General features: G+C 40.7%; 1 protein-coding gene across 4 annotated transcripts in view; it reads right to left on the bottom strand.

Moving 5' to 3' along the window:
* ASB4 (ankyrin repeat and SOCS box containing 4) overlaps positions 1-2,317 on the bottom strand; it is a 60,230-nt gene extending 57,913 nt beyond the window's left edge. For all 4 annotated transcript variants that reach the window (XR_015724012.1, XM_045793206.2, XM_045793205.2 and 1 more), the window contains exon 1: positions 2,052-2,317. Coding sequence is in view for 3 of the 4 variants with exons in the window: in XM_045793206.2 (XP_045649162.2) it covers positions 2,052-2,238 (187 nt within the window). In the remaining variant the exon portion in view is untranslated. The remainder of the gene's footprint in view (positions 1-2,051) is intronic.
* Positions 2,318-24,569: the final 22,252 nt, after the last annotated feature.

The following is a 24,569-nucleotide window of genomic DNA, read 5'->3' on the forward strand; positions in this document are numbered from 1 at the left end:
ATTCCTTTGTGACTTGAGAAATTGATATAACCACTTAGGTCAACTTTGCTTGGCTAGCAACTAGGATTCTATTTATCACTTCCATTCCTGACTGAAATATTAAAAGGTTTGATAATGAGGCTGGAAGACATGTGAAAATGTGAAGAAAACAATTGAAGAAGCTTTGAAGAAAGATGAGGCTTTAATCTGGGTTTACGGTTGAAGAGAGAGATTCTTACACCCATATTCATATAAACAGAGAGTACGTGTATTTCTTTCTGTGCACACAAGCATGTGCACACGCACACATACACACAATTCCTGTATAAACCCTGAAAATATGACCACAAATTCTATCATTTCTGCGTATACGTTCACCTGGCATGCATAAGAAATGGAACTTTACTTTTCCTTTCCCAGAGGGTGTAATTTGCTGTTTCCCTAATGGAAAGCCACATCCCACAGTCCTAACACTAAGAAAACACCCATGAGTGTGAATGAATTTTTTGCTCTATGAGGACCATAGGAATCAGCTCATATTGACAGAAAGGATTAAAACTGCATTTTCTTCTGATTCAGGGGTGATGACCCCACCGGAAGCAGGAGAAACAGTACCCTTCTCCCCCGGAGCCTGCCCTCAAACTTCCTTTTTCTCACAACCTCAAAACCTCGGGTGATCCATGCAATTTGGCATGTTTAGGAGATGGGGAAAGGCGGTCTTCACAACTCAGTGTTAAATAAATTACACTGCCTTGGACCTAAGTTATTTTCATCGGCACACACATAAGCTTAAAAGACACCTTAAAAACATACTTAGCGTTCAGTCTTTCACCGAACAAATCCAGAAGGTGAAGGTAATCTGATTATATGGTATGCAGTCCTTCTTTCTAACAAAGCCCCATCAACTACTTTTTAAAAAACAAACCTCCTCATTATCTTCCAGTCAAAATAGCAATACCAATTTATGATAAAGCCCTCCAGGAAAAATCACAAACACAGTCACTGGCCGCCACTGTTCTATCCTTTCCTCCAGAACTAACAACCAGAGTACAGTAAATTAATGTGGAAATATATACCATTAACGTTAGTTTCTGAAAATTGATGGTGCTGATGATTTATATGTGAATGGAAAGTACTTTCAACATGAAGAAAGAATCGCTCTCTCTCTCCCAATGCCGAACACAAGACCTTATCATCTATTTTGTTTAAACAGAAGTGATGTCGAACGCGGTGTTTGTTTGTTGTCTGCTCACCAGATGGCCTCGCTACTCAAGTTCCCCATTAACTAGCTGATTTGGGAAATCAGAATGTACGCACTTCTAATTTATTTCTGATTTCTTAAGCGTGGGCTCCAGAAAATCCCTTGATTAAAAAAAAAAATTCAGTTCTCATTCTTGTTACCCCTCGTTCTTTAAAAGGCAGACATCCTGTATTTAGGACCACTGCAGTTTTGATCTATTATGGTAGTCAAGGGAAAAAAGTTAACTTTTTGGGTTTTCTGGTTTCAGCTTTTTGCCTGAACTAAAACCTCATTACCATGATAAGGACCATCAAGGTGCATTAAGGCAGAGCCTTACCCAGTCATTAACCCTCCAAATGGGGGCAAAAATCCCCTTTTCCATCCAGATAGATACAGAGATGATATACCTTTAAGTGGCTGTGTGAGCAGGGAGCTAGCAGCCTGTCCCCAAGGCAGTCACACTGTCTGGATCAGATCTTAGCAGCCTGTTTAGCCACAATCTAAAGATGTTTTCTTTAAGCTGTGTCATTTTAGGCAGAACACTTAGAAATAAAAGCAAAGTACACAAATAAACATGATTGTCCAGGATTTCAAATTCCAGACATAAGGATAGAGAAAGAAGAGAAAAGAAAAGACAGAGCGAAAGAAAGAAATACACATATATACCCCATGATGCTATCTAGTTAAAAAGAGAGAAAAGATGAAGTCAGAAACATTTTTAAAAATCTATACTTAAACCATAAGAGCTACTGGTTTAGAGTGGGTGACCGACGCTGTGCATTACAAAAAATCCATTTTCTATCGATTTTATAATCACACCTATAATTTTTACCTTGTTTATAAGATGCCAAAACCATATTCTCATCTTCAACTTCAAAAACCGTGTCCACATCTATTAGCCTTTGGATTAAAATGGCCTTCAGTTTTCCGAAGTCATTTGACTTTAGAGCGTCAAGGAAATTTCTCTTAACTAACTTGGCAGCTGCAGACTTAGTAAAAGGGGTGGCGGCGCCTTCCATCCTTCCTCTCCCTCTGGAAGCTTTGTTGTGATTTATCAGGAGAGCGGCACCAAGCAAACAGGCACATGCTGGAGAGCCCACAAACTGTCGGCTAATTTTATCCCAAAGTTATGCTGATCCGTTCTATTTATATAGGGATCATTTCAAACTTCAAAATATCCTTCTTGGCTGTCACTGCCTTTTCAGGTCTTTTAAACTGGTTCTATACTAACAGATTCATTGAATAATATACCGTGTCAATATCAAGGAAAACCCTTGCAACACATTTCGGAGAACGAAATGTCAGTATTATTTCTTATGTGATCAAAGCAATAGCTTAAGATTTAAAAGCTCTTAATGCTTTTTTTCCCCCTCTCAGTAAAAACATCTGGTGCCCAACTGGAGATCCAGCGCCCTGCTCTGATTAACCAATAGCCAAAAATGAAAATTTGTTACAGTTGCTGATACATGTGCCTCTGAAAACCTATAATAATTTTGTAATATAAGCCCACAGAATCAAGCAGAGTTGTACACATTGGAAAACAAACAGAAGGTTTTCAAGTGACCTAGACTTGAGCAATTTCAACATCGTGAAAGAAAGCGGAGTAGGGTATGGTGGCAGGACTGTTTCAGGTAAAAAGAGACTAAAGAGACAAAACAGGCAAGTGCAGTGAGTGAATGAACTTTATTTAACCCTGTATTTTAAAAACAGAAAAAACTAAAGTGAAATAAGTCAAGCAGAGAAAGACAACTATCATATGATTTCTCTCATCTATGGAACATAAGAACTAGGATGATCAGTAGGGGAAGAAAGGGATAAAGAAAGGGGGGGGGTAATCAGAAGGGGGAATGAAACATGAGAGACTATGGACTATGAGAAACAAACTGAGGACTTCAGAGGGGAGGGGGGTGGGGGAATGGGATAGACCAGTGATGGGTAGTAAGGAGGGCACGTATTGCATGGTGCACTGGGTGTTATACACAACTAATGAATCATCGAGCCTTACATCGAAAACCGGGGATGTACTGTATGGTGACTAACATAATATAATAAAAAATCATTAAAAAAATAAAAAAAAATAAAAAATTAAAAAAAAAACAGAAAAAACTATATCTCGGGGCAAATGCGGAAATACGAATACAGACTAGCTATTACTTCGTAGTACGGAAGTACTGCTAATGTTTCAAGGCACAGGAGAGGGGCTGTGTTATATAGAAACATATCCTTATTCTTAAGTGATGCATTAAGGGGTAAATTGCCATGATGGCTAAAACTTCTTTTCAAATAGTTCGGAAATGGGGAATTAAATGTGTATGTATATATACACACACACGTGTGTGTGCCTGTGTAAGTGTATGTGTATGGGGGGGAGTAAATAGGAACAGAGAAAGAAAGCTAATGTGGCAAAAAGTTGAAAGTTGGCAAATCTAATGAAGGAGCTCTGGGTGTCCATTATATTATTCTTTCAGCTTTTCTGTGAGTTTGAATATTTTCCGAATGAAAAGTTAGAGAGAGAAAGTCAAAGTTTAAATTTATAAATCATTAAAAATTAGAAAAATGATGACAGTAAGTATTAATTGGAATGCAGTGAAATGCCATCTTATATAGTGTTGATTAGAGTCAAAACTGGTGCAAACTTCTCTGCAGAATAATTAGCAACATGAATTAAAAAAATGATAATGGTATTGGATTCTTAGAATTTACTTAAGGATGTAAACATGGATGTATATCATAGCACAATTTTTTAACTTATTTCATTGATGTGCAACCTAAATAGAAGAAAAGGGAAAGTGACAAGTCATAAGCATACAGCTCATAGAATTTTTACAAAGCGAACACCCCCATGTAGCCAACCCCAGATCGAACCACAGGATAGTCCAAGCGCGCTTTAAACAACTTTTATGTCTCCTTCCAATCCAAACACTCACCCTGACCCCCAGTGACAACCATTTTCTTGACTTCTAACACTGTGGATTCAGTTTGCTCATTTTTTAATGTTTAAATTTATTGTTAATATTCTTAATTTTTAAATCTTCAAGCTTAACATTGTATAAAATATTTGACCCAAACAGAAAGATGGATAAACGAGTGAAAATGTATGTGTGGGTAATTACATTGTTAATAGAAAAAATTTTGGAAGCAATCTAAATGACCAATAGTAGAAAATTTGATAAACAAATTACGGCATATCCACATAATGCAATGTCAGTCATTATGATTCGGTGGATATATACTTATTAAAAATGTCTATGAGGGGGGCGCCTGGGTGGTACAGCGGTTAAGCGTCTGCCTTCGGCTCAGGGCGTGATCCCGGTGTTGTGGGATCGAGGCCTGCATCAGGCTCCTCTGCTATGAGCCTGCTTCTTCCTCTCCCACTCCCCCTGCTTGTGTTCCCTCTCTCACTGGCTGTCTTTATCTCTGTCAAATAAATAAATAAAATCTTTTAAAAAAAAAAATGTCTATGAGGGGCACCTGGGTAGCTCAGCCTGTTAAGCATCTGTCTTTGGCTCAGTTCATGATCTCAGGGTCCTGGGATCGGGCACCAGATCGGTCTCTCTGCTCAGCAGGGAGTCTGCTCCTCCCTCTCCCTCTATGCTCTCTCACTTTTGCTCTCTCTCAAGTAAATAAACAAAATCTTTAGGGGCGCCTGGGTGGCGCAGTCATTAAGCGTCTGCCTTTGGCTCAGGGCGTGATCCCGGTGCTCTGGGATCGAGCCCCACATCAGGCTCCTCCGCTGGGAGCCTGCTTCTTCCTCTCCCACTCCCCCAGCTTGTGTTCCCTCTCTCACTGGCTCTCTCTCTCTGTCAAATAAATAAATAAAATCTTTTAAAAAATTAAGAAATCTTTAAAAAATAATGATAATAACAATAACATTAAAATGTGAGCTAGACAATTTATTAAATAGTACATGTAGCTTAAAATCTTTAAATATCTAAATTTATATAGTGTACAAATATACATTTGTATAAATTACATAATTTGTACAATTATATATACTTATATAATTTGTACATATTTATATAATATACAAATGTTTAGATACATATACTATATGCATACATAGGGGAAAAAAGTCTGTAAGCATCTATTTCCAAATATCATGAGCTTTTATTTCCTTGTGGTAAGATTACATTTGATTTCTTTTTGATCTCTTTCTTATTTTCTGAATTCATCTACAATGAGTATATATTACATTTGTGATAAGAAAGTGTTTCTGTATATGTATAATACTAATATGTATATAGGGATAACTTGTTAACTCAGAATAACGACAGAATTGTGGGTTCCAGGAAGTAAGAAACTGAATTCTTCTATGTCCTTGGTGCCTAGCATGAATGAATAAATGAATAAAGAGTTATTTATTGATTATTTACAAGGTCCTTAGCACAGTGCTTGGTGGCAAATAAGACACCACTGTGTCTTTGATATCCACGTGGTAACTCATGTAGAAATACAGCATTTATTGATATTACTGATATGTTTTATCCCTTTTTGACAAAACTAAAAGGGAAAAAAAGCATTCCTGGCAGAAGAAACAAAGAGATCAAGGAGTTTTGCATTATTGGAGGCTAATTTTTGCTAAAGAAGTCCACCAAAATGGAATCTATGGAAATGAAGACCAAATTTCACAAGATGGGGGCGGGGGGAAGCTCATTTTAAATTCATCTTAAAAAATAAGGGCAAAAATTATGGGGAACATTTTTTCACCTAGTATTTAACAACATTTAAGTTGACAGAGCTATGTGTATTCATTGGACCACAAAACAAATAGTTTACTATTTTCGAGGTAAGATCATTCTTCGGATCCAATTTTATAATAACATGAAGCAATATCCTTTACCTTTGGAGTGACTTTTGTCAAATTAATATAAAAAAGATCATATTTACAAAAGTGTTCAAGAGCTTCATCAGTTTTGCCAAGGGCCCGTCTTCATTGTTTGACATTCCGGTGACTTTCAAACCCAGTGGCTGCAGTTCCCACTGAAATACTTATTAATCCTTATGTTTTCAAACTCTCCTCATTCGATTATTAACAGAGATAACCCTGCCGAATCCTCATTAGTAAATAGTTTTGTATGTTACTTGGGCAGTTCTCTTACATTTTCATCAACTTCATGAAATCTTACCTCATTTACAAAATGCGCGATTTCACTTTGCAATGGACGGCAGGTAATCAGAGTGAGCTCTGGACTCTGCAAAGATGCGTTGTCAGATTAGAGTTTGCCCCCCCACTTAGGGCCCAAGAGAGTGAACAATCAATTGAAAGGCCCCGTCATTGTAACGGTAATGAAGTTTTAAATCTAACCCTACATTCCAAATCTTACATTTTTCTGCTTTCAAGAATATACAATAAGTTAAAGGGAAAGGGAGGCAAATACCATGAATATTGAACAGAAAATACAAGATAATACGTGATTCTCACACCCTGGTTCACAAGCAATCCATTCCATTACCGGAAAATGAGAGTCAGTATTTTCTGTGTTACATCGAGCCAAAATTGCCTACCCATAATTTTTTTTTTCATTGGGTCTAATTATGAACGTGCAATCATACATTTATTCCATTCTCATCCTTAATGAATTTCTGACATTTGAAAATAGCATCCTATCTCTTAACATTTTTTTCCTTGACTAGTATCAACTGGTCCCTATTTGGGAGTGGTTTTCAGAATTCTCTTGTCCTGCCTGCTCTCCCGGATCCTCTCTAGTTTATTGTTGAATGCCCCTCTTAAATTTGGGGGCCTAAAATGGAACATAATATGCCTAGAGGGAGCTGACAACTAGGGAGTATGATAGGGACACTGGGGGACACTGCTTTTGTTGAAATTGTTTTACTATTCCTAGGAGGCACTTTGCAAGCGTGCCTCATGCTACAGTTGTAATTTCTTCCGCAGATACTTACCGAGCATCTGCCATGCGCCAGACGCTTATTCGGAGCACTGGCGGTACGGCAGTGAACAAAACAGACAAAAATCCCTGCCCTGTGGGTCTTAGTGTTGCTAACGGATTTAAGGAAAACTGGAAGTCCCCAGACCTCTCCAATCTCCTGTATACCAGGATTGCTCACAAAGCTGCAAATTCACTAAATTTCGTAGAGAAACAATGTAGTTTCTTTATATTCGATTAACTGCTCGGATCCTCCCTTTACGGGTTCTGCACCTTAGTGGCAAAGGGAAGGACAACTTAATATGTTTAGTCTGATTCAAATTTTTAGCAGTCTCTTTAGGTAAATGTTCAGTCGCTGTGAATAAAATTCTCTACCGTTGAGAGTTCTGAGTTTCCCTCTAAGATGGTTTCTGGAAATATGGGATATGTTTAGGAACAATATTCAAAATACTAATATTTAACAACCAGGATCAGTTAGAAGAGACTTTGACCGTAAATAATCAGTATGGCCAGACTAGTGTATAGGAGATGAATATCAGTCAGAGGTAGGAGTGTAGCTGCTATGATCTCATGGGGAGAGGGAGGGTCCTCAGATGGACTCATTGTCCTGGAAACCCTCCCGGATCTCCACGGCAGAGTGGCAGAGTGGCTCCTTTAAATTGTTCCTGACTCTATTCAGATTTCCGGCTCCCACCATCAGAGCACATGATCCCGGTCATTTGTCTCTAGATGTGATATCTTCAAACACGGCAGCCTTCTGGTTACGTTAATGCAATGTATACACAGGAAACCCCAAGTCCTCTCTTCAGGCACTGCCACTTCCTCACACTTCGTGAGGAGCTAAGCCTTCTTCTTGTCATCTGTTTAGGGCCAGAATGGACACAGACCTAAGCTGAGGGTTGGGGTTCTCCAAGGAGTCTACACTCTTCCTGACGCTGGCCACTCACCTCCATGTCCTTAGACCCTCTCAGGCATATCTGGTTGTTTCTAGGTCTTCTCCCCCGCCACTGCTCTCCCAAAGTTCAACCCTGGATGAACATTTTAAGTGTGTGAACACGGATGAGAACACGGCATCCAATCTCTCGATCAACCTGTAGTTCTTCTCCCTCAAGAAGTCCAGCCTTGCTGGCTAGAAAGGTCCAGTCTTGGATATTTTGCTTCCTCTTTAACTTTTCTTTTTTTCCCCTTAGCAAGCTTGACCTCCCACCATAGGTGGAAAAGTTGTCACCTTTGCATTGTGGAGGAAACTCTGTGATCCTGAATTTTTGGGCATGGTCCTCAATACACAAAAGAAGGAGTTAAAGTGATCTCGAAAAATCCTTATTTTCTTAATAAGCCTGATTTTTACAACATTGTCTTTCTAAAAGTGAGCATTGGGTCTTAAATTTGATCAATGGCCAATTTGTCCTAGGCTGTTCCATACTTTCTTTCCTTGGGTTGATAGACTTCAAGACTTGGCCCTGAAAGCTATAAAAAATGTGATTTTAACATAAGTAAAAAGCATTGATTTAATATTTGGAAACAAATTTACAGTTTTAACCTAGAGAAAGAACCTTGTTTCTTCCCACAGAAGCTATTTCAGTCCCATCTCTTGGCCATAAAAATAAACACATCTAAACTTGGTGGAATAATTTGAGAAAACAGCGAATTTCCATGCAGAAATGTATAAAACTGAGAAAGTTACCTGTATTATGATGCTAAAAAAAATCAATCATTGACCAACTTACTTGAGCAGCAGAGGATAAAATCAAGAGATAAGCACTTGCACTTACAAAACAAATAGCAGTTTAATTAAATTGCCCATCAAAGTCACTCTAACATACAGGAAGCCAGGTGACCAAGGCGAATAAAACAGAGACCTGCCTTTATTATTCAGATCATCCCTTCAAGCCACCATCTCTCTAAACCTCGGGAGGCCAAATTTTCACAGTGGTCACGTTTCATGCTGTCCATCCGGGCCTGTCAGAAATCCCTGTCTCCTCAACTCTTAAAAATGAAAACTCTTCAACCTGTAAGACGAGTTTTTTATTAGTGTTTCACGACACAGCCGGGACAGTGTCCTCTGCCCTTGGAACAAAATGAAGAGCTTTCTGACAAGGCGATGATATTGTGGCAAGTGGCCCATAAGACCCTCTCGTACTCTCTGGGGACCTCCGGGGGCCGGAGCGATCACGGAAACTTGGCGGCGTGTTTTCTTGATGCCCGTGGACAACACAATCTGGCCGCCTGGCGTATCTTCTCTGGAACACAAATAGCCCCTTGGTCCTTTATGGCATTTAAACATGAATTTGATGCTATTAAGCCAGCAATTACCCGTCAAATGCAGTCATAAGGAAGAAATTCGAAGCCAAGGTTTCTAAAATATACCTACAGAAACGGAAATTTCTATGAAGACGGATCCCCACTGGGCCTCCCTGACTTCCCCCGGCGGATGAATTAGGGTGTCCTTGCCATCAGCTCACGGAAATGGTTGATACAGCGATCTGATATCCCTTTCTTCTTAGTTGTTATCCTTGAGTCTACCATGTATCATCTTACTCGTTACATGTCATCTGGGTTTGTTTGCCAGTGTTCTGTTTCTGTTCTTGTGAGAACTTTGTATAAAGAGCTTTTGGGTGTAGGTGACACCAACAAATGGAACTGGCTTAAACGGTAAAGAAGGTTTATTCGTTCACATAATGGATAATTTTGCGGCATGGGTTTCAGGAGAGCCCTGATCCAGGGCTCTGCACTGTCAACAAGGCTCCTCCAAGTTGGTGGTATATGTTAGTAGCATAATTCGGTTATGGTTACTTCTGGTGTACAGATTCAGAAAACCAAGAACCAAAGACTACAAGTGATTTATTTAAGGTCAAATGGCAAATAAATCACAGATCCTAGACTCAAGCCTACATCTAGAGACTCTAAAACCACTGACATTGTAGAGCTGAGACTTTTTATACAGTTTTGTTTAGGTTAATAACGGACATTATATTACGATCACTGAGTACCCTAGGGAAAAAAAATCTGCTTATGTTTATCCCTTAAGTCAATGAATATTTAGAGAACTTATTGTGGGCCAGGCACTCTTTAGCTATCTCTTGCTACATAACAAATAACCCCAAAATGCACTGGCTTCAAGCACTAATAATAGTATCTCTCATGGTTTCCGTGAGTCAGGAATGCAAGACAGGACACAGGGGGAAAGGCTTGTCTCCGCAAATGCTATTTGAGGCTGTAGCTGAAAAACTCAAAGGCTAAGAGTTAGAAGATCCCCTTCTAAAATGGCTTGGTCATTTGGCTGGCATGTTGGTGCTGACAATCTGGTTCCTGTCCATGGACTCCATGGTGCTGTATGAATGTCCTCATGGTACAGCAGCTGTAGGAGATCAGACAATTTAAAAAACAGACAGCAAAATAGATAGTTTGTCAGGTGGTAATACACGCCACCGAGAAAAATCAACTCGGGAAAGTCTAGGGTCATAGCCCACCCACAAGTTACTCTTGTACAGATTAGAAAAAGATGGGCTCCTCTGGGCCTATAAATAAGGAAAAACATCCTGTACTCCCAGGCTGGTCCTGGAGAGGTGTTACGGCCCTGGAAAGCACTGCAATTTCAAATATATGATCAGGGAAATCCTCACTTTTCCTGAGCAAAAACTTGAAGGAAATGTGAGACGAAGTCATGCTGATCTCTAGGGGAAGAGCTTTCTAGGCCACAGGAACAGGAGACGTGAAGACCCTGAGATCAGGAAAAGAAGGTGGCCCTAAGAGGCCATCTTTATTTAGATGCTTCCACCTCTTTTAGGTATTTTTAAAGCTCCATAAAGCATAGGAGTGTAAACTTATGGATACCCATCTATTTCATTTTTTCTGCTTCTTGAACCCAAGTGCAATTCAATTCTCTCAAAGTTTAGCCTAGAACAACATCTTCATATTTGCTCTATGTCTGGCCTGATACCTTGTAGGCTCTCAAAAATGGCTTATAACAGAGGATAATTTCATATTTTCCACAGGTAAGCAGTAAAATGCACATTTTATTTTATCTATGGGTATTCAATCCTGAAGTGGAGCAAACACGAAGAAAAATTCCAAACCACATTAGGGTTCCAATTCTCTATCTTCCAAGGCCACTATGTGACCCTCAATCCTAGAGCATGGCAATAGGATTATAACAAAGACCTAAAAACAAAAACAAAAACAAAAACAAAACTAGTAGAATTAGAACTATACTTTTATAACAGTGCAGATCAATTCTGTGTGTTAAGCATACTATTTCATGAGAATAATTCCCAAGGTTGTAAGAATCAAATGAAACAATGTACATGCTTTGCACATTGTAAAGCATTCTAGAAGCATTACAGGACTACTATTGCCGCCTTTCATATCACTAGAATAGCAGAACATCCCAACTCTCCTGAGGAAGACTATATCGTGTTACTGTAAAAGAGCGTGGATAGGGAAACCTGGATGGTTTCCAGTTCCGGTGATAATTAGCTGTGTGTTTGAATAATTCAAAATACCTCTCAGTGACTCAGTTTCCTCTAAGTAAAATAAGACATACTAAACCCACTTCTCAGCCTGTAGTTTTTTTCTCTCATTGAATAGAGTGTCTCCTGGATACTGGCAAAACTTGGCAATGTTTTACAAGGGCAGAAGTTTTTGCTGTGATTTTCTGAACGGGCTGCCCGTGACCCTTGCCCACAGACAGGGTCAGTTCCGTCTTCAACCAGTGGGGGGCGCTGGAAGAACTCTCAAAACCAGGCCAGTTCCAAAGTCCTGCACGTCTATCCTCTCAGTGGTAATTACAAACCGGAAGTGTGCATTTAGCACAAAATCTGTCTTTAAAAAGTCCCACAAATGGCTGAAAGGATTGCTTTGTAAACAACAGGGGTCAAAGTCCTACTCAAGCACATCTTCGCTTAGAACTCTATTTATGGCCTGGCATCCCTCACTTTGGAACGCTGGGGTGATTCTTCGGCCACGACTTCGCACTTCTTGAAACTAATATGAGAACAAACCAGCTGTCTTTCACGTAAGAGTATTTAAACTGAATTTGTAGTGAATCACTGAGCTCTCCTGGAGCATCTTGGTCACTGGCACGACGTTAGATTGTTCTCTTTCTTTTGCTCCCTTTATGGGTGGCGGATGATACAATGGCTGGATTGACAGAAGTAATAACCAAGCACTGGTCCACCTGAATTTTGACAGACTATACATCGAATGTCATCGTTGACTGTGAAAGACAAGGTTTCTTGAGATGAAACATCCCGCGCACACAGCGGGGGCATTAGCTCTGTGCTCCAGGTCTCCTAGCAACTGCCCTGCATTTACGTGCCCTTCCGGCACAGTTTAAACATCAACGCCTGCTTGTATTTCCATCCCTCACCCTGTTACACGCGTCACGAAATCAACTCCAGGGAATAATTTACCATCATTTTGTCTCATCAGAACATTAACCTCACGATTGTGCTCCAAGCGGTATCTGCATCCTCTTCTTACTTTTGACAAATTTATGAAGCAGAAGGTGTAGTTAGGGAAGAAAATTGTCCTTCCCTTTCAGGTATTAAAGACATCAGAGTGTTCTGAATTGTCTTTTCTAACATTCTGGGACTTTTTTTTTTTTTTTTTAAAGACCTACAGCTCTCAGAAGCCGGTAAGCTGTTTGCCAATTTCAAAGATTCATCAACTTTATTTTCTGTCTGTGGAGATAACCTACACTGGGAATGCCCACAAAGTGCATGAGAGCCGTTTGCGCTGGAACGGTGCTGAGCCCAACACATAATCTCTGCGTTCTTGCGGAGAGAATTTTGCATGAGTCATGCAGACAAAGCTTCACTTAGGGCTGGGGGAGGGGCTCGGGAGGAAGGAAGAGGATATTTACAGGAAAATCACAGGGAAAGAAAAACATTCTTGCTTTTTAAAGAATGTGTTTACTTGTCAGGTTAGAATCACAGAATTATCGACTGGAAAGCAGTTTTGACTGAAGTGTATCAAACCTAACTCCATTTAAGAAAGTAGCGAGGCCACACAGCCTATGTGACTTGCTCAAAATTACATAGTTAATTAGTGGCAAACTGAAGGCTCCAACCTAGTGTCGAGCTTCATACTTTTAGTTTCTGAACCGCACCGTGCTGTCTGCCTACAGTTCCTTACGTCACCCTGAACGGACTTACCAGTGTGCAGAAAAAAAGAGGCAGCCACGTTGGTTTACATGATAAAGGTATTCTACTGTCTTTACAGTGGCTACATTTATGAAAACTTTACAAATTTATAAAGTAAGCAGAACCATTCATTATTTTGTAGATGTGATATTTTTAATGTGGTCCCTATATATTTGGGGATTCAAAAACTGACACAGAGTTCATCCTTTGGCAGATACCTTCACGATGCTACTTTAGAAGTGAATCAACAAACCCAGCTTCAAACAACAAAGCACATTTTAAAGCTGCACACATTTCTCTGGAGAGAGCATCAAAATTAAAACCGTGCGGCCGGCTGTCTCTTAGAAGCTGTCTTTACCACGGCAGGCCGCATGATGGCAGTGTTCCTCGGCAAATGAAGCCGGAAGAACAGCGGCAGGATCCCTGAGGAGGGAAAAATCTGAGCCAATGCAGATAAAACGTGATCTAGATTAAATCGCAAATATAGATTAAAATTTGGGGGGGTTATCCACCTAAACCATATCTTTCCTTATCATATTTTCCCAACAATGAATTTCCCTGTTCAGAATTTGCCACGGGTTTATGATGTTATAGATGAATTTCAAGACCTGAGTGGCTAACACATACATACATATAAATTAAACGTTGTTTGGAGGAGGAGGGGGGGGCTGCCCGTTTCTTGTTTGTTTTCACCGCAGTGGTAGTAAGAGCGCTTAAAATAATAAACTAAATACGTTTTGTACCGTGTATCTTCAGATTCTTTCCAGACCGTTATTGTTTTATGAATCTCTGTCTTTTGGTGTGGGAAAGCAAGACGAGCTTGCTTCTCATGCTCACAATTTTCCTTTTAGGCTGAAAATATTCCCTGTAAGACCAGAGTGAGATTTCCTGAGTGTCTTCTAAAAAGGCGTGAAGCCACAGATGGAAGTTAAAGCAGCAGCTACTGTCAGTCAAGGCCCCAGGCAAGACTGTGAAATCAAAGATTTGTTCCCGTTTCCCAGCCCCAGCCCTTTCTAGTGTTGTATGCTGCCCCTTGATAGCTCCAGGGGGTAGAAGAGCTAGGCTCGTCCTCGAGATCTTCCTTCTATTTCTTGATCCCTCCTAGGTGGATTTTGTATTTTAAGCACGGGTTGTAAGCTTTCTATAAATCTTAAAGAGAACGAATGTCAGTTACCTGCAAGGGAATATTCTGGGACAAGTGTGGAACGTACGCCTAACTCATAACAGCTAATAGCCTTGGCCAAAAGCTATCCAATGACTCTCCGGGCTTGCCTGGCAGCCCTGTCACTGCATCCACAACACAACAACGATTGACCAAGTTATTGTGTCTGACACTGTGTTAGGTGTTACGTGTGGCAGAAAGAGGAGTAGGGAGCAGGCTTGATCTCAAGAACTCAGGGTCCAAGCAAGACAATACTGGCTACACAAGAATGCAGAATGGGGTATACTGTGAAAGACACATCAAACCCAGGAGGGGAGCAGCTGGAGCATTATGCAGGGAGAGATGGCACCTTCCAGTTGAAGGACCGAGAAAGATTTCAGAAAGGAAATGATATCTGACATAAGATTTTGGTAGAAACCAAGAAGCTCTGGTGACTTGATACATTTGATTATGCCATGGTGCCATCCAGGAATGTGCTCTCTCATGTATCTCCACTTACCAAAGGCCCTTCCCTGTCTTAACTCACGTCAGTTGTCCCTCATGCAGAGAGTGAGGGCATGGGGGAAGAGAATGGTAATCCAATTTCACTAAGATAAGAAGAATCTGAACAGGAGAAGATAACGTTGGAAACATGACTTGGGTCTACAAATATAGGAGGACTTGAGTGCAAATAGAACAGCTGACATTAAATTCAACCTGTAGCGGGGATCACTGAAGCCTGCCAATAATCCAGGTGGCGATTTTACTTCCAAATTCAGTTTCCAGCTGGGTATGGGGAGGGACTATTAAGGAAAGATAGTCATTAAGTATAATTTATGATCTATTTCCTTGCAGCCTGGATTATGATAGCAGTTCTCAAACTTTAAGATATTTCAGAATCATCTGGAAGGCTTGTTACATCACAGGCTGCTGCCCCCCTCCCAAAGTTCTGATTAAGTCTGAGAATTTGTTCAATGCCAATGCTGCTGGCTGGGGGGAGCACACTTAAAGAACAGCTGGTTTATGGGCTCTATAGACTACTTGCCAGGTTAAAGAAAGCCACTGTAAAAAATATTTCTTAAATCCCCCTTCCTTGATTATTGTTTGTATATTTCAATGATCAGGAACATCAGATCATTTTTTCTCTTAACCACATTCCTGTTTGGGATAAAAACCATTCTACTCATGAAAACATGGTATGCATAATGATACAGAAACAAATCTTAAAAATTTGTTTAATTTCCATTTCACAGACCTCATCGATTTGCAACTGTATATTAAACATCATAACCAGTTATCGGGGATGAGAATAACTTAGAATTTTGAAAAAAAAATTAAAAATAATGAAGACACAAGAGAGACATTTAAATGATAATGAGCAAAATGACTGATTATCCCATTTGTTAAATTTTATTTCTTTAAAATATTAAAACATGCAAGTTATGATTAAGTACTATCCTACTTTTATATTCTGACAAAAAGAAAAAGAAAAGAAAGAAAAATGCAAATAGCCAAAAAGAAAAAAAAAATACAAATGGCTGGGGCAATCGTTAAAGTGAACAGCCAGGAAAAGGTAAGGCTAAAGGTCAGGACACTTAGGCTCTTGGGAGCTAACGGGAGGTGTGGAAAGTGTATCAACCTGACCATGTGATCTTCCGTCTGGGCCCTAGCAATCATGGGTGTGTCCCAACTCTTAGCAAATACCACACATAAAAATCCAGCTTTACAGAAAAGGTCAGGATTCATTGAATGTTAGAGCTGGAAGGAGTCTTTGAGATAATTTATGGCTTTATTTCACAGTTGAGGAAGGTGCAGTCTGAAGATGAACCAACGTGCCCAAAGGCACCCAGTTTCTTCTTTCCATCCCCCGCCCCACGAACTCCATAACCAGTGAGTAAATACCCTTCCCCTCTCCGATTTCCCACAGCATTCACGGGCAAAGACCACAGCCCGGCATTTGCTTACACCAGCCCTGGAGTCCCTCACTATTGTTCCCCATCTGTTGGCTCTGTCTCTCCAACAATGATTGCAAATGCCTCAAAAACAGGAGCGGCTTCTTCATCCCTTTCCTGAATTCCCTATGGATACATTAAGGGGCTGATTATTCCGTTTATTAAAAAAAAAAAAAAGAATCTCCAAATTACAAAAGCATTCACAATGGGATCTGTATTCTATAGGCTCTTTCAGGTTGCAAGAGCAAGGGAGACCAATTGTGCTCCCCTCGCTAATGGGGGTTTATTGTGAGGACAAACAGGACGCAGACTTAGCAGCTGCACACACAGCCAGGCCCCACCGGGAGCTCCTCGTGGCCCGTCATTGTCCCGGATGAACCTGGAGCTCCTGGCCGGCCATGCAGCTGCTCTCCTGACTTAACAGCATCCCCTCTCTGTGCCTCGGGTCCTTCACCTTTAAAAGAGAGATGATAATAATACCTATCTCATTGGCTTGTTGGGAGGATTAACTGGGTTGACATATGCAAAGCCCTTACAAGGGTGTCTGGGGCATAGTAAATGCTAGAAGATGTTGGCCGCTGTTATTCATTCAGCGTAGCCCCACAGATCTCCTTGAGTATGAGGTTTGGGGCTCCTCTGAATGATAGAGGCACAAAATTCTCTTTTTTGTCTTTTTCAAGAAGTGAGCTGTTTCTCCCTTAGAGTTTCTGCTCACTGGTATCATTACTGCCCTGGTTGGAGAAAATCAGCTCACCACCCTTCACTTCGGAAAAGGCCTCAGAGCAACCGATTCCGTGGAAACTCGCCATTGGTGAGCAATTATTTATTCTAGTGCCAAACCGCTCGAGCATTGAGAGATCAGAGAGAGGACTTATCAGATGGGCTTCCTTGTACTGAGGCAGTTTGAGTCTTCTCTACAAGTTTTGGCAAATCTCAACTATAGCATGCCGAAATTATGCAAACATTGTGGGATGGCAAATACAAATTTCTGGGAGGAGCCGAGCTGGAATTTTATACGGAGCCCTCTGTTCCTCTGCAGGGGTGATCCTTGGGGCCAGACAGGAACCTAGCTGAGGTTAAGAGTGTTTTATCATTCCGCAAAGAGGCTCCCTGGTCGTTAACCCCGCTGTTGAATTTGGAGCCTGTCCTGAGCCTTTTTGCTCCAGGCTGTGCACGTGGACCTTGGCAGAGCTTCGTTAAAGCCCCTATTAGTGAGAGCTGACTGCTTTCCCCTGTGAAGAAAAGTATTACATTGCAGTAAAATGCAAATCCACTAACAGGCAACTGCAGATTTATCGCACTGCAGTTCCAGAGGAATCACGGGGAAATAGAATCTTCTCTCCCCCGGTAGACCGGAGCTGCAAACTTCTCCAGATTGCTCAGGATTTCCACAGAAGACTAGCTATGTAATTTGCAGGGCCGAGTGCAGAACAGAGACGCAGGACCTTTTGTTCAAAAAGTAAGACTTTCAAGATGGTGACAATAGAGTGTTAATCCAAGCGTGGGGTCATTCAGACCGCAGGGTCCCTAGCGACAGCCCAAGTCACATGCCCACGAAGCTGGATCTGATTCTGTGGGTCACTGAAAAATGACACTTTCCGTTGTGATTCGGACGCATCATATGGCCTATGGGGAGACAATGTGAGCACAGAGATCAACCTTATTTGCCCAAGTCCCTCAGCCCTGGGCACAACCACCAGATTGGGGGGGGGGCGGGAATCAAAATGGCCCATGTTGCTGTGCCTCCACCTACCTTTACTAGTGGTAGTGTAAGTCTGCCCCAAACACACACACACACACACACACACACACACACACACCTCCCTTCGCTGTGGGTCTGAGAGCGCTCACACTGCCCCTCTGGTCCTTGTGTTCTCTGGGGAGCATCCAGTAAGAGATCAAATGACACAGTGCTTAAGACCCTACAGACTACTTGTGCAACCCTGGGCAACTTGCCTAATGTGTCTGTGCCTTAGTTTCTTTATGTGTAAAGATGTGGATAACAGTAGTCCCTCCCCGAGAGAGCATGGTATGTTAGCACACACAAAGTGAGACTCGTCCTCGGCATACAGTAGGTGCTCCAGAGGCTTGAGCTGTTACTAACCTGCTGCCTTTGCACCCCCACCCCCAGCAGACTCCTGTGTTGCTACCAGCACTGTCCTCAGGACTCCGGAAGTGAAGGTTGGGGCCTTTACCTATTGAACAAGAGGGCATTGGGCCAGGACTCCAGATTCATCAAGGGACAGATGTTTAGATGGTTGTTTTTATTTCCAGATGAGGTTAGATACACTTCAAATGTAAAAAACAAAAAACAAAAAACAAAAATTTAAGTACAGTACAGCACAACGTTGGCACGTCTTCATTTTTAAATACACTGGGGCCTGAACAAATGGGGGGGGGGTGCTGATCAGCCGTGTCAAAGGTCCTTGACACAACCACTCCTGACCTTCCTCTCCTTTCCTTAGTTAGAAAGGCAGGAACTGGAATCCACATTGTTTTGCAGATGAGGAGCCCACAGGAAAGAGGTGGGAAAGAACAGGGGTTAAGAATATCTGTACTCCCTAAGGCCTGGCTGCCCTGGTGGTCAGCAGGATACATACTCAGAAAACAACCACAATAAGAACGCAGCCAGAGGGGAAAGGACAAAGGGAGACGTTTCAGACAGGTCATCAAGAACGAAATCACTCTGGTACCAAGGAGAGCTGGAAATGGAAATGGGACAGAAACCAGGAGTGGGCTTTCAGGGTCTAGAAGAAAGTAAGGAGTTGAGCTTACTTTGTAAACAGGATACCATACCATGAGTTTCCGTGTGGATTTCTCTCTCTTGCTCAGTGAGAGATTAGAAAGGAATTTTAAATAACACATGGAAATATCTTTCCTAATGGGGAGAAAAAAGAAAACCCTAGCTTTAGTTTCCAATGAGTTCATGGATGGGCAGTGCTTTGAGAAGCCCTATTATGTAACTGCGAGCATTATCAGCCTTCCTTCTGACGTTCAGCCACCACAGCTGCAAGGCGTGTCCAAACAGCAAACAGGAAATGAGAAAGGAGCCACCACGCAGAGGAGGCCAGGGTTTATGGGGCCTCCCGGTGGTGCGGGGGGGGGGGGGGGGGGGGGACGGGGACACAGGCGGGGGGGGGGGCAGCCAGTCTTGAGCAAATGTGTGTTCTTTCTGCTTTATAGATAAAAAGAGAATATTATTGCACAAGGTTTATCAATATGGCCTTTGCAACACATGTTTATTCATTTTTTAAAAACTTTTAATGGAAAACGGTATTTTATTTGCTTAGATCTGTGCATTTTAAGAGTCTTTTAAAAAGCGTTAAAGAGCTCTTCTTGCAGCACAAAGATCAAAGAGAGTTGATTTCCTCCCACAGCTATTTCTTCAGGTGTTTTTCTTTTATTCTGAAATGTGATTTTCTTCTTCTTCTTTTCAAAATGGTGCCCAGAATGAAAAAGCAATCTGTATTTAAATGTTTGCGTTATACTTCTTCTGCTATTCAAGCAATTGTGTGTGGCCAGGCATTTAGTGGTCAGATGACACTTAGGAGAAAACTAGAACAAATACTCAGAAATTGTATACCTATAATTTGGGGGAGATGTGTTCAAAATTAAAATTAAAAAAAAACAAACTTTTTCCAAGAAGAGGCTCTGTGCACGGTATTATGATGGGGCTACTCTGATTCAGAATCCGTTGCCATGGTGACCAACCTGGGTGCCTCTGTGGGCTCCGTAAGGGAGGCCAGGGTGGTAATTATATAAGCTAAAGTGCTGCTGGATAACCCCAGGAAGGCAGGACTGCCACAGTGCAATTTCTAGGAAACCATGATTTTAAAACTCATGCATCATAATGCCTTCTTCTTTTATATGGAAATCCACCATTTTAATATTTTTTGTATGTAAATCTGGAAAGACTGATATAGTGGACAATAAAACTTAGTAAATTCTGAACATCAGAAATGAGCCAAGTGAACCATCTTGTGCCCTGTTGAATGTGTTTCCAACAATTCTGATTTTTTTATGAATGGACATGGGACCAGCAATTAAATGCCTTACTATTTCTCCTAACATGCCACATGCGACTAAGTCCTTTTCCTTCATAAGTAATATAGAATAATTATAAACGTGTAAGCAGGTAATTGCTTAGAACAATAAATCAACGCCAAGTTAAGAATGGTTAAGTTAACCAAGTTAATTTGGTTAAGCATGAAGTGCAATTAATACATATTTTTCAATGAAACATCTATTTAAGAAGAATTCATAGAAATTTTCTCAATCTTTTTCACATTTTGCATTTCACATTGTCATGTGTCATACACGATGCTTCTAGGAGAGAGATAATTACTCGACCTATAGGAAGTTGGTTTCTGGTGATGATGTAATGTTATTTCTTTATTCAACAAATACTTATTTAATAAGAAAACTAGGTACTTCACCTTGAACAAAATTTTTCACTTCCTAAGCCTTCAGTTTCCTCATCTGTAAAACGAGTTTGTAGTGAGGGCCTTTCCAGCTCAAACATTTCCTTGTGCCAGAACTCACAAGATAAAATAGTTTGTATATCAGTCATGGAGAACTTCTACTTTGAAGGAAGAAAATCGCTATTTATTCAGTAGCAATCATATCCTGACACCGAGCCAGACATTTTGCTAATATTACCTCTGGCGCTGTAATATAGGTACTGTGTTCCCACTTAACAAATGAAGAGACAGGTCACATGACTTGAATCTGTCCAACTCGAATTCCATGGACTTTGCATCGCACCATGCTGCCCACACACGAGTGGAGAATCTGCAGCTACCTCTATGGATGGATGGTTTTTGTGATGAAAAAGAAATGAAAAGTGTGATTGCAGGATATGTCCAAAACTCTGAGACACTGCTTTTTTTAAAAATTATTATAGAACTCTGGAATCAAAGTGACAAAAGACTAAATTGACCTATCATGAAATAGGGACGTCCAGATTCATCCAAAGGCAACGGGATGTAGAAGGTGAATGCATTGCAGCACAAAAACGATCCAAAAAATGGGACTTGGACGTTCGCTTACTGTTCATTAGTACCCACTTGAGTTTAGTCATACTCAAAGGATTATCATTGATCTAGGTCTGATCACTGGATTTTATAAAAACTAAATACCGATAAAAATAATTATTGTAATGAGCACTTAACATGACCGATAGGACTTACTGCAGGCTTTCTTCATCACCCGGAGTGTTTTCCCTACTACTCCCCTGATAGCGCTTTCCCTCTCCCTGTATTTGAAGATGAGGCGGTAACGATGCTACCATTCAGGTGTCTACATTTGTTTGCAAAACCATTGTGTATTCTGCAAGCTCCCTCCATTACATACATGGTTTTTCTCTTCAGTAGTTTTATAGACTTTTTCTGAATCAATACTGGCCCTTTCCTGTTCTGTCCAAAGAAGAGGCCCCCCAAATGCTTTATAACTCAGTGAATGCAATTCTGCCTCTTTATCTTTGAGACTTTTTTGCCTCAAGTCCCGATGTTATACCCCATCTCGTTTTTTTGTTGTTGTGTGAAAGAGTGGTCAGATGACAGATTTCATTTCCCAGAATTTATTACCTATTGTGTATTTGCTGTTCAGTCACAATGACCCCATCTGCATTTAGGTTGAATGGGGGGTCCCACCCTGACCCAATTTAATAAAAAAAATAATGAGGCCACTCAAAGCTCATAGATGTGTCAGCACTATGAAAAGGGTCTATAATCAATGCAAATGTGATGTTTTCCTGCTTTGTGGAGCACAGAGGTTTGACACCCATCTCTTTCGCTGGATCAAATCAGACTCCCTCTTTGCTTTGAGAATCTAATGAAAGGTATGGACGCTCCCCTCAAAAAAAAAAAAAAAAGCATGTGCCTGGATAATTTATTGAAATGTTAATTGGTGGGTTGTTTCATGCTCTATTTTTCCCTCCCCCCTGTTCCAAGAATGTGGTCAAGCCTCTTGAGATGTGAATGGTGCCCCTGAGGTCGTACAGAACACAACCTGCCAAGCCATTCATGGGAGGCCTCCTGAAAAGTTCAGGAGCCTTTGTATACCACCCAAGGATGGGGCTGGCATACTATCAGTAATGACCGAGCTTGGCTTTCCTGCCGTCCAAGGCAGAACAGGGGCTTGAGGTCAAGTTTAAGTTGATTTAAAGTTTATTAAATAATGTGATATTTTTGCACCCTTGCATGTACATACAAGTTCCCATCCTCTGTAGAGGTGGGTGCTCTCACGCACCATTTTACACAGTATTTCCAAAGATTTGTGACCCTCGTCCCCCGACCCATCCTACCCCACCCTCTGAGATCCACAGTTAGAATTTTAACATTTATTAAGCACTTACTATTGAGTCTTAACAACGAATAATTCGTGTATTTTTCATGAAGAGAAGCAAGGGTTGAAAGGTTAAATAACTTTCTGAAGGTCACACAGCTGTATCTATAGAGGCAAGATTTGAATCCACAGACACGGGTTCAGTTACACGGTGGCCACAAAAGCCACTGCACTAAGATGCTATCCTCAGGACTAGATTTTATTTCTCCTGTATCTTTCTAGGTCTCCTAAAAAAATAATCCTTTAGTAAGCCACAACCCTGAACCAAGTCATAATAACACTCAGTGCAAATCCCCATCCAGAGATCAGTCACCGTTCACACTAGGACAGGTCAAAGGAGGTCCCAGCTGCGTGCCATCGCCTGACAGACCCAGCACCCCGGCACGCCTCTTAGAAGAACCGTGTGGCCCTCACTGCCTGTTTTGCCTCTCAAGACTTGAGATTCCTTATCAGAAAAATGGGGATGGTAAAAACACCTATGAGATGAGATTGTTGTGTAAATTATATAAAAAGCTGGGCACATTAATTACTTGGCCTAGAGCCTAGGACACGGTAAGAGTTCGATAAACGGCAGCTCATTATTCTAGTTAAGCCACACTATTCTAATTGTGAAGACTTGCCCTCAGTTGATATTTGTTTGTTGATAAGCAGACAAGGCTGTGGGGCTGAGAGGTCTTCTGTGACTCCTTTAAGCTTGTAAATTCTTCTTCGGCATTACCAGAGTATTTTGAACATATTTCATTGTTGCATTTTAGATTCCATAAAAAACTGTATTTTCACGTTTCTGTTTTGCCTAACTAGACTGCTAGCATCACGTTGATATTTGACATCTCAGTATCTAGGACAGGAGCAAGCACTTAGGCCAGAGCCTCCAGGGGCACCATTGGTATTGTGTTCATTGTAAACGGTGCCCACCCCCTCCAGTTGCACCTTGCTGCGACCTGGGTATACCCAGAGTAAAATATGGCTCTAATAATAATGGCTCTGTGTGTTGGAATATTAGGCATGAAATCATATCTGCAATGGAATAGAAAAGGATAAAGTTCTGTATTTTCAAATATTTTCCCACCTTGTATTAAGTTTCTTCTCCAGCTTTTTTGAGATACAACTGACTTATGAGTAATAATCTTTTTTCTGATTCTCCTAAGATGTCACTTAACTTTCTACTGTAACAGAAAACATGGAATATAGCAGTGTTCCTAAAGGCTGGATGGATGCATCCAACCATCGAGTGGACTAAAGATTTTGTTAGGTGTCCTGTAAGATTTGATTTAGAATCTAATATTGAGAAAAATAACATATCATTGACAAAACATAAAACTTCTTGCCTTTCCCCAGTTTATATAAATTGAGATCATTATAAGTCAAGATTGCTAACATAAAATGTCTTCAAAGCTGGTGCATAGAACTCCTGTACCAGTCATTTAAATGAATTCTCAAAGACTTGAAAAGAATCCTGATTTCATTCAATTTACTATTGATGTGTCTCATGGAGAGAAAGGTTGACTATTAACAAAATAGTCAGACTTGAGGAAAGATTTCAGAGAAAGAAAATGAAAAGCATTTAGATTTTAAAATGTAAATCAAGCTTTTAGCTTTAGAACAGAATATAATTCAGGCCAGACTAATTTCAAATTTATGATAATTTCATTAGCTGCATTGAAGCTTTCCTTGATCCAATCTGTAAAAGAGTAGTTTGCTAATTAATAATTACAAAATATGGGAGATATTTAAGGCATTGTTTTCAAGCACTATTTGCATTTGTTGTTTTCAAGCACCATTTGCTCACAAGCTGCTAATTATAATTTTAATTCATTTATTAATCTAAGTCTAACAGAATCTCTAGTAATGCTTTCTTATTCATTACTAATGTTATTGTAATTA

This window comes from Ursus americanus, chromosome 3 (genome assembly GCF_024610735.1).
Source record: "Ursus americanus isolate L20-20 chromosome 3, mUrsAme1.1.p, whole genome shotgun sequence".
NCBI classification, from domain to species: Eukaryota; Metazoa; Chordata; class Mammalia; order Carnivora; family Ursidae; genus Ursus; species Ursus americanus.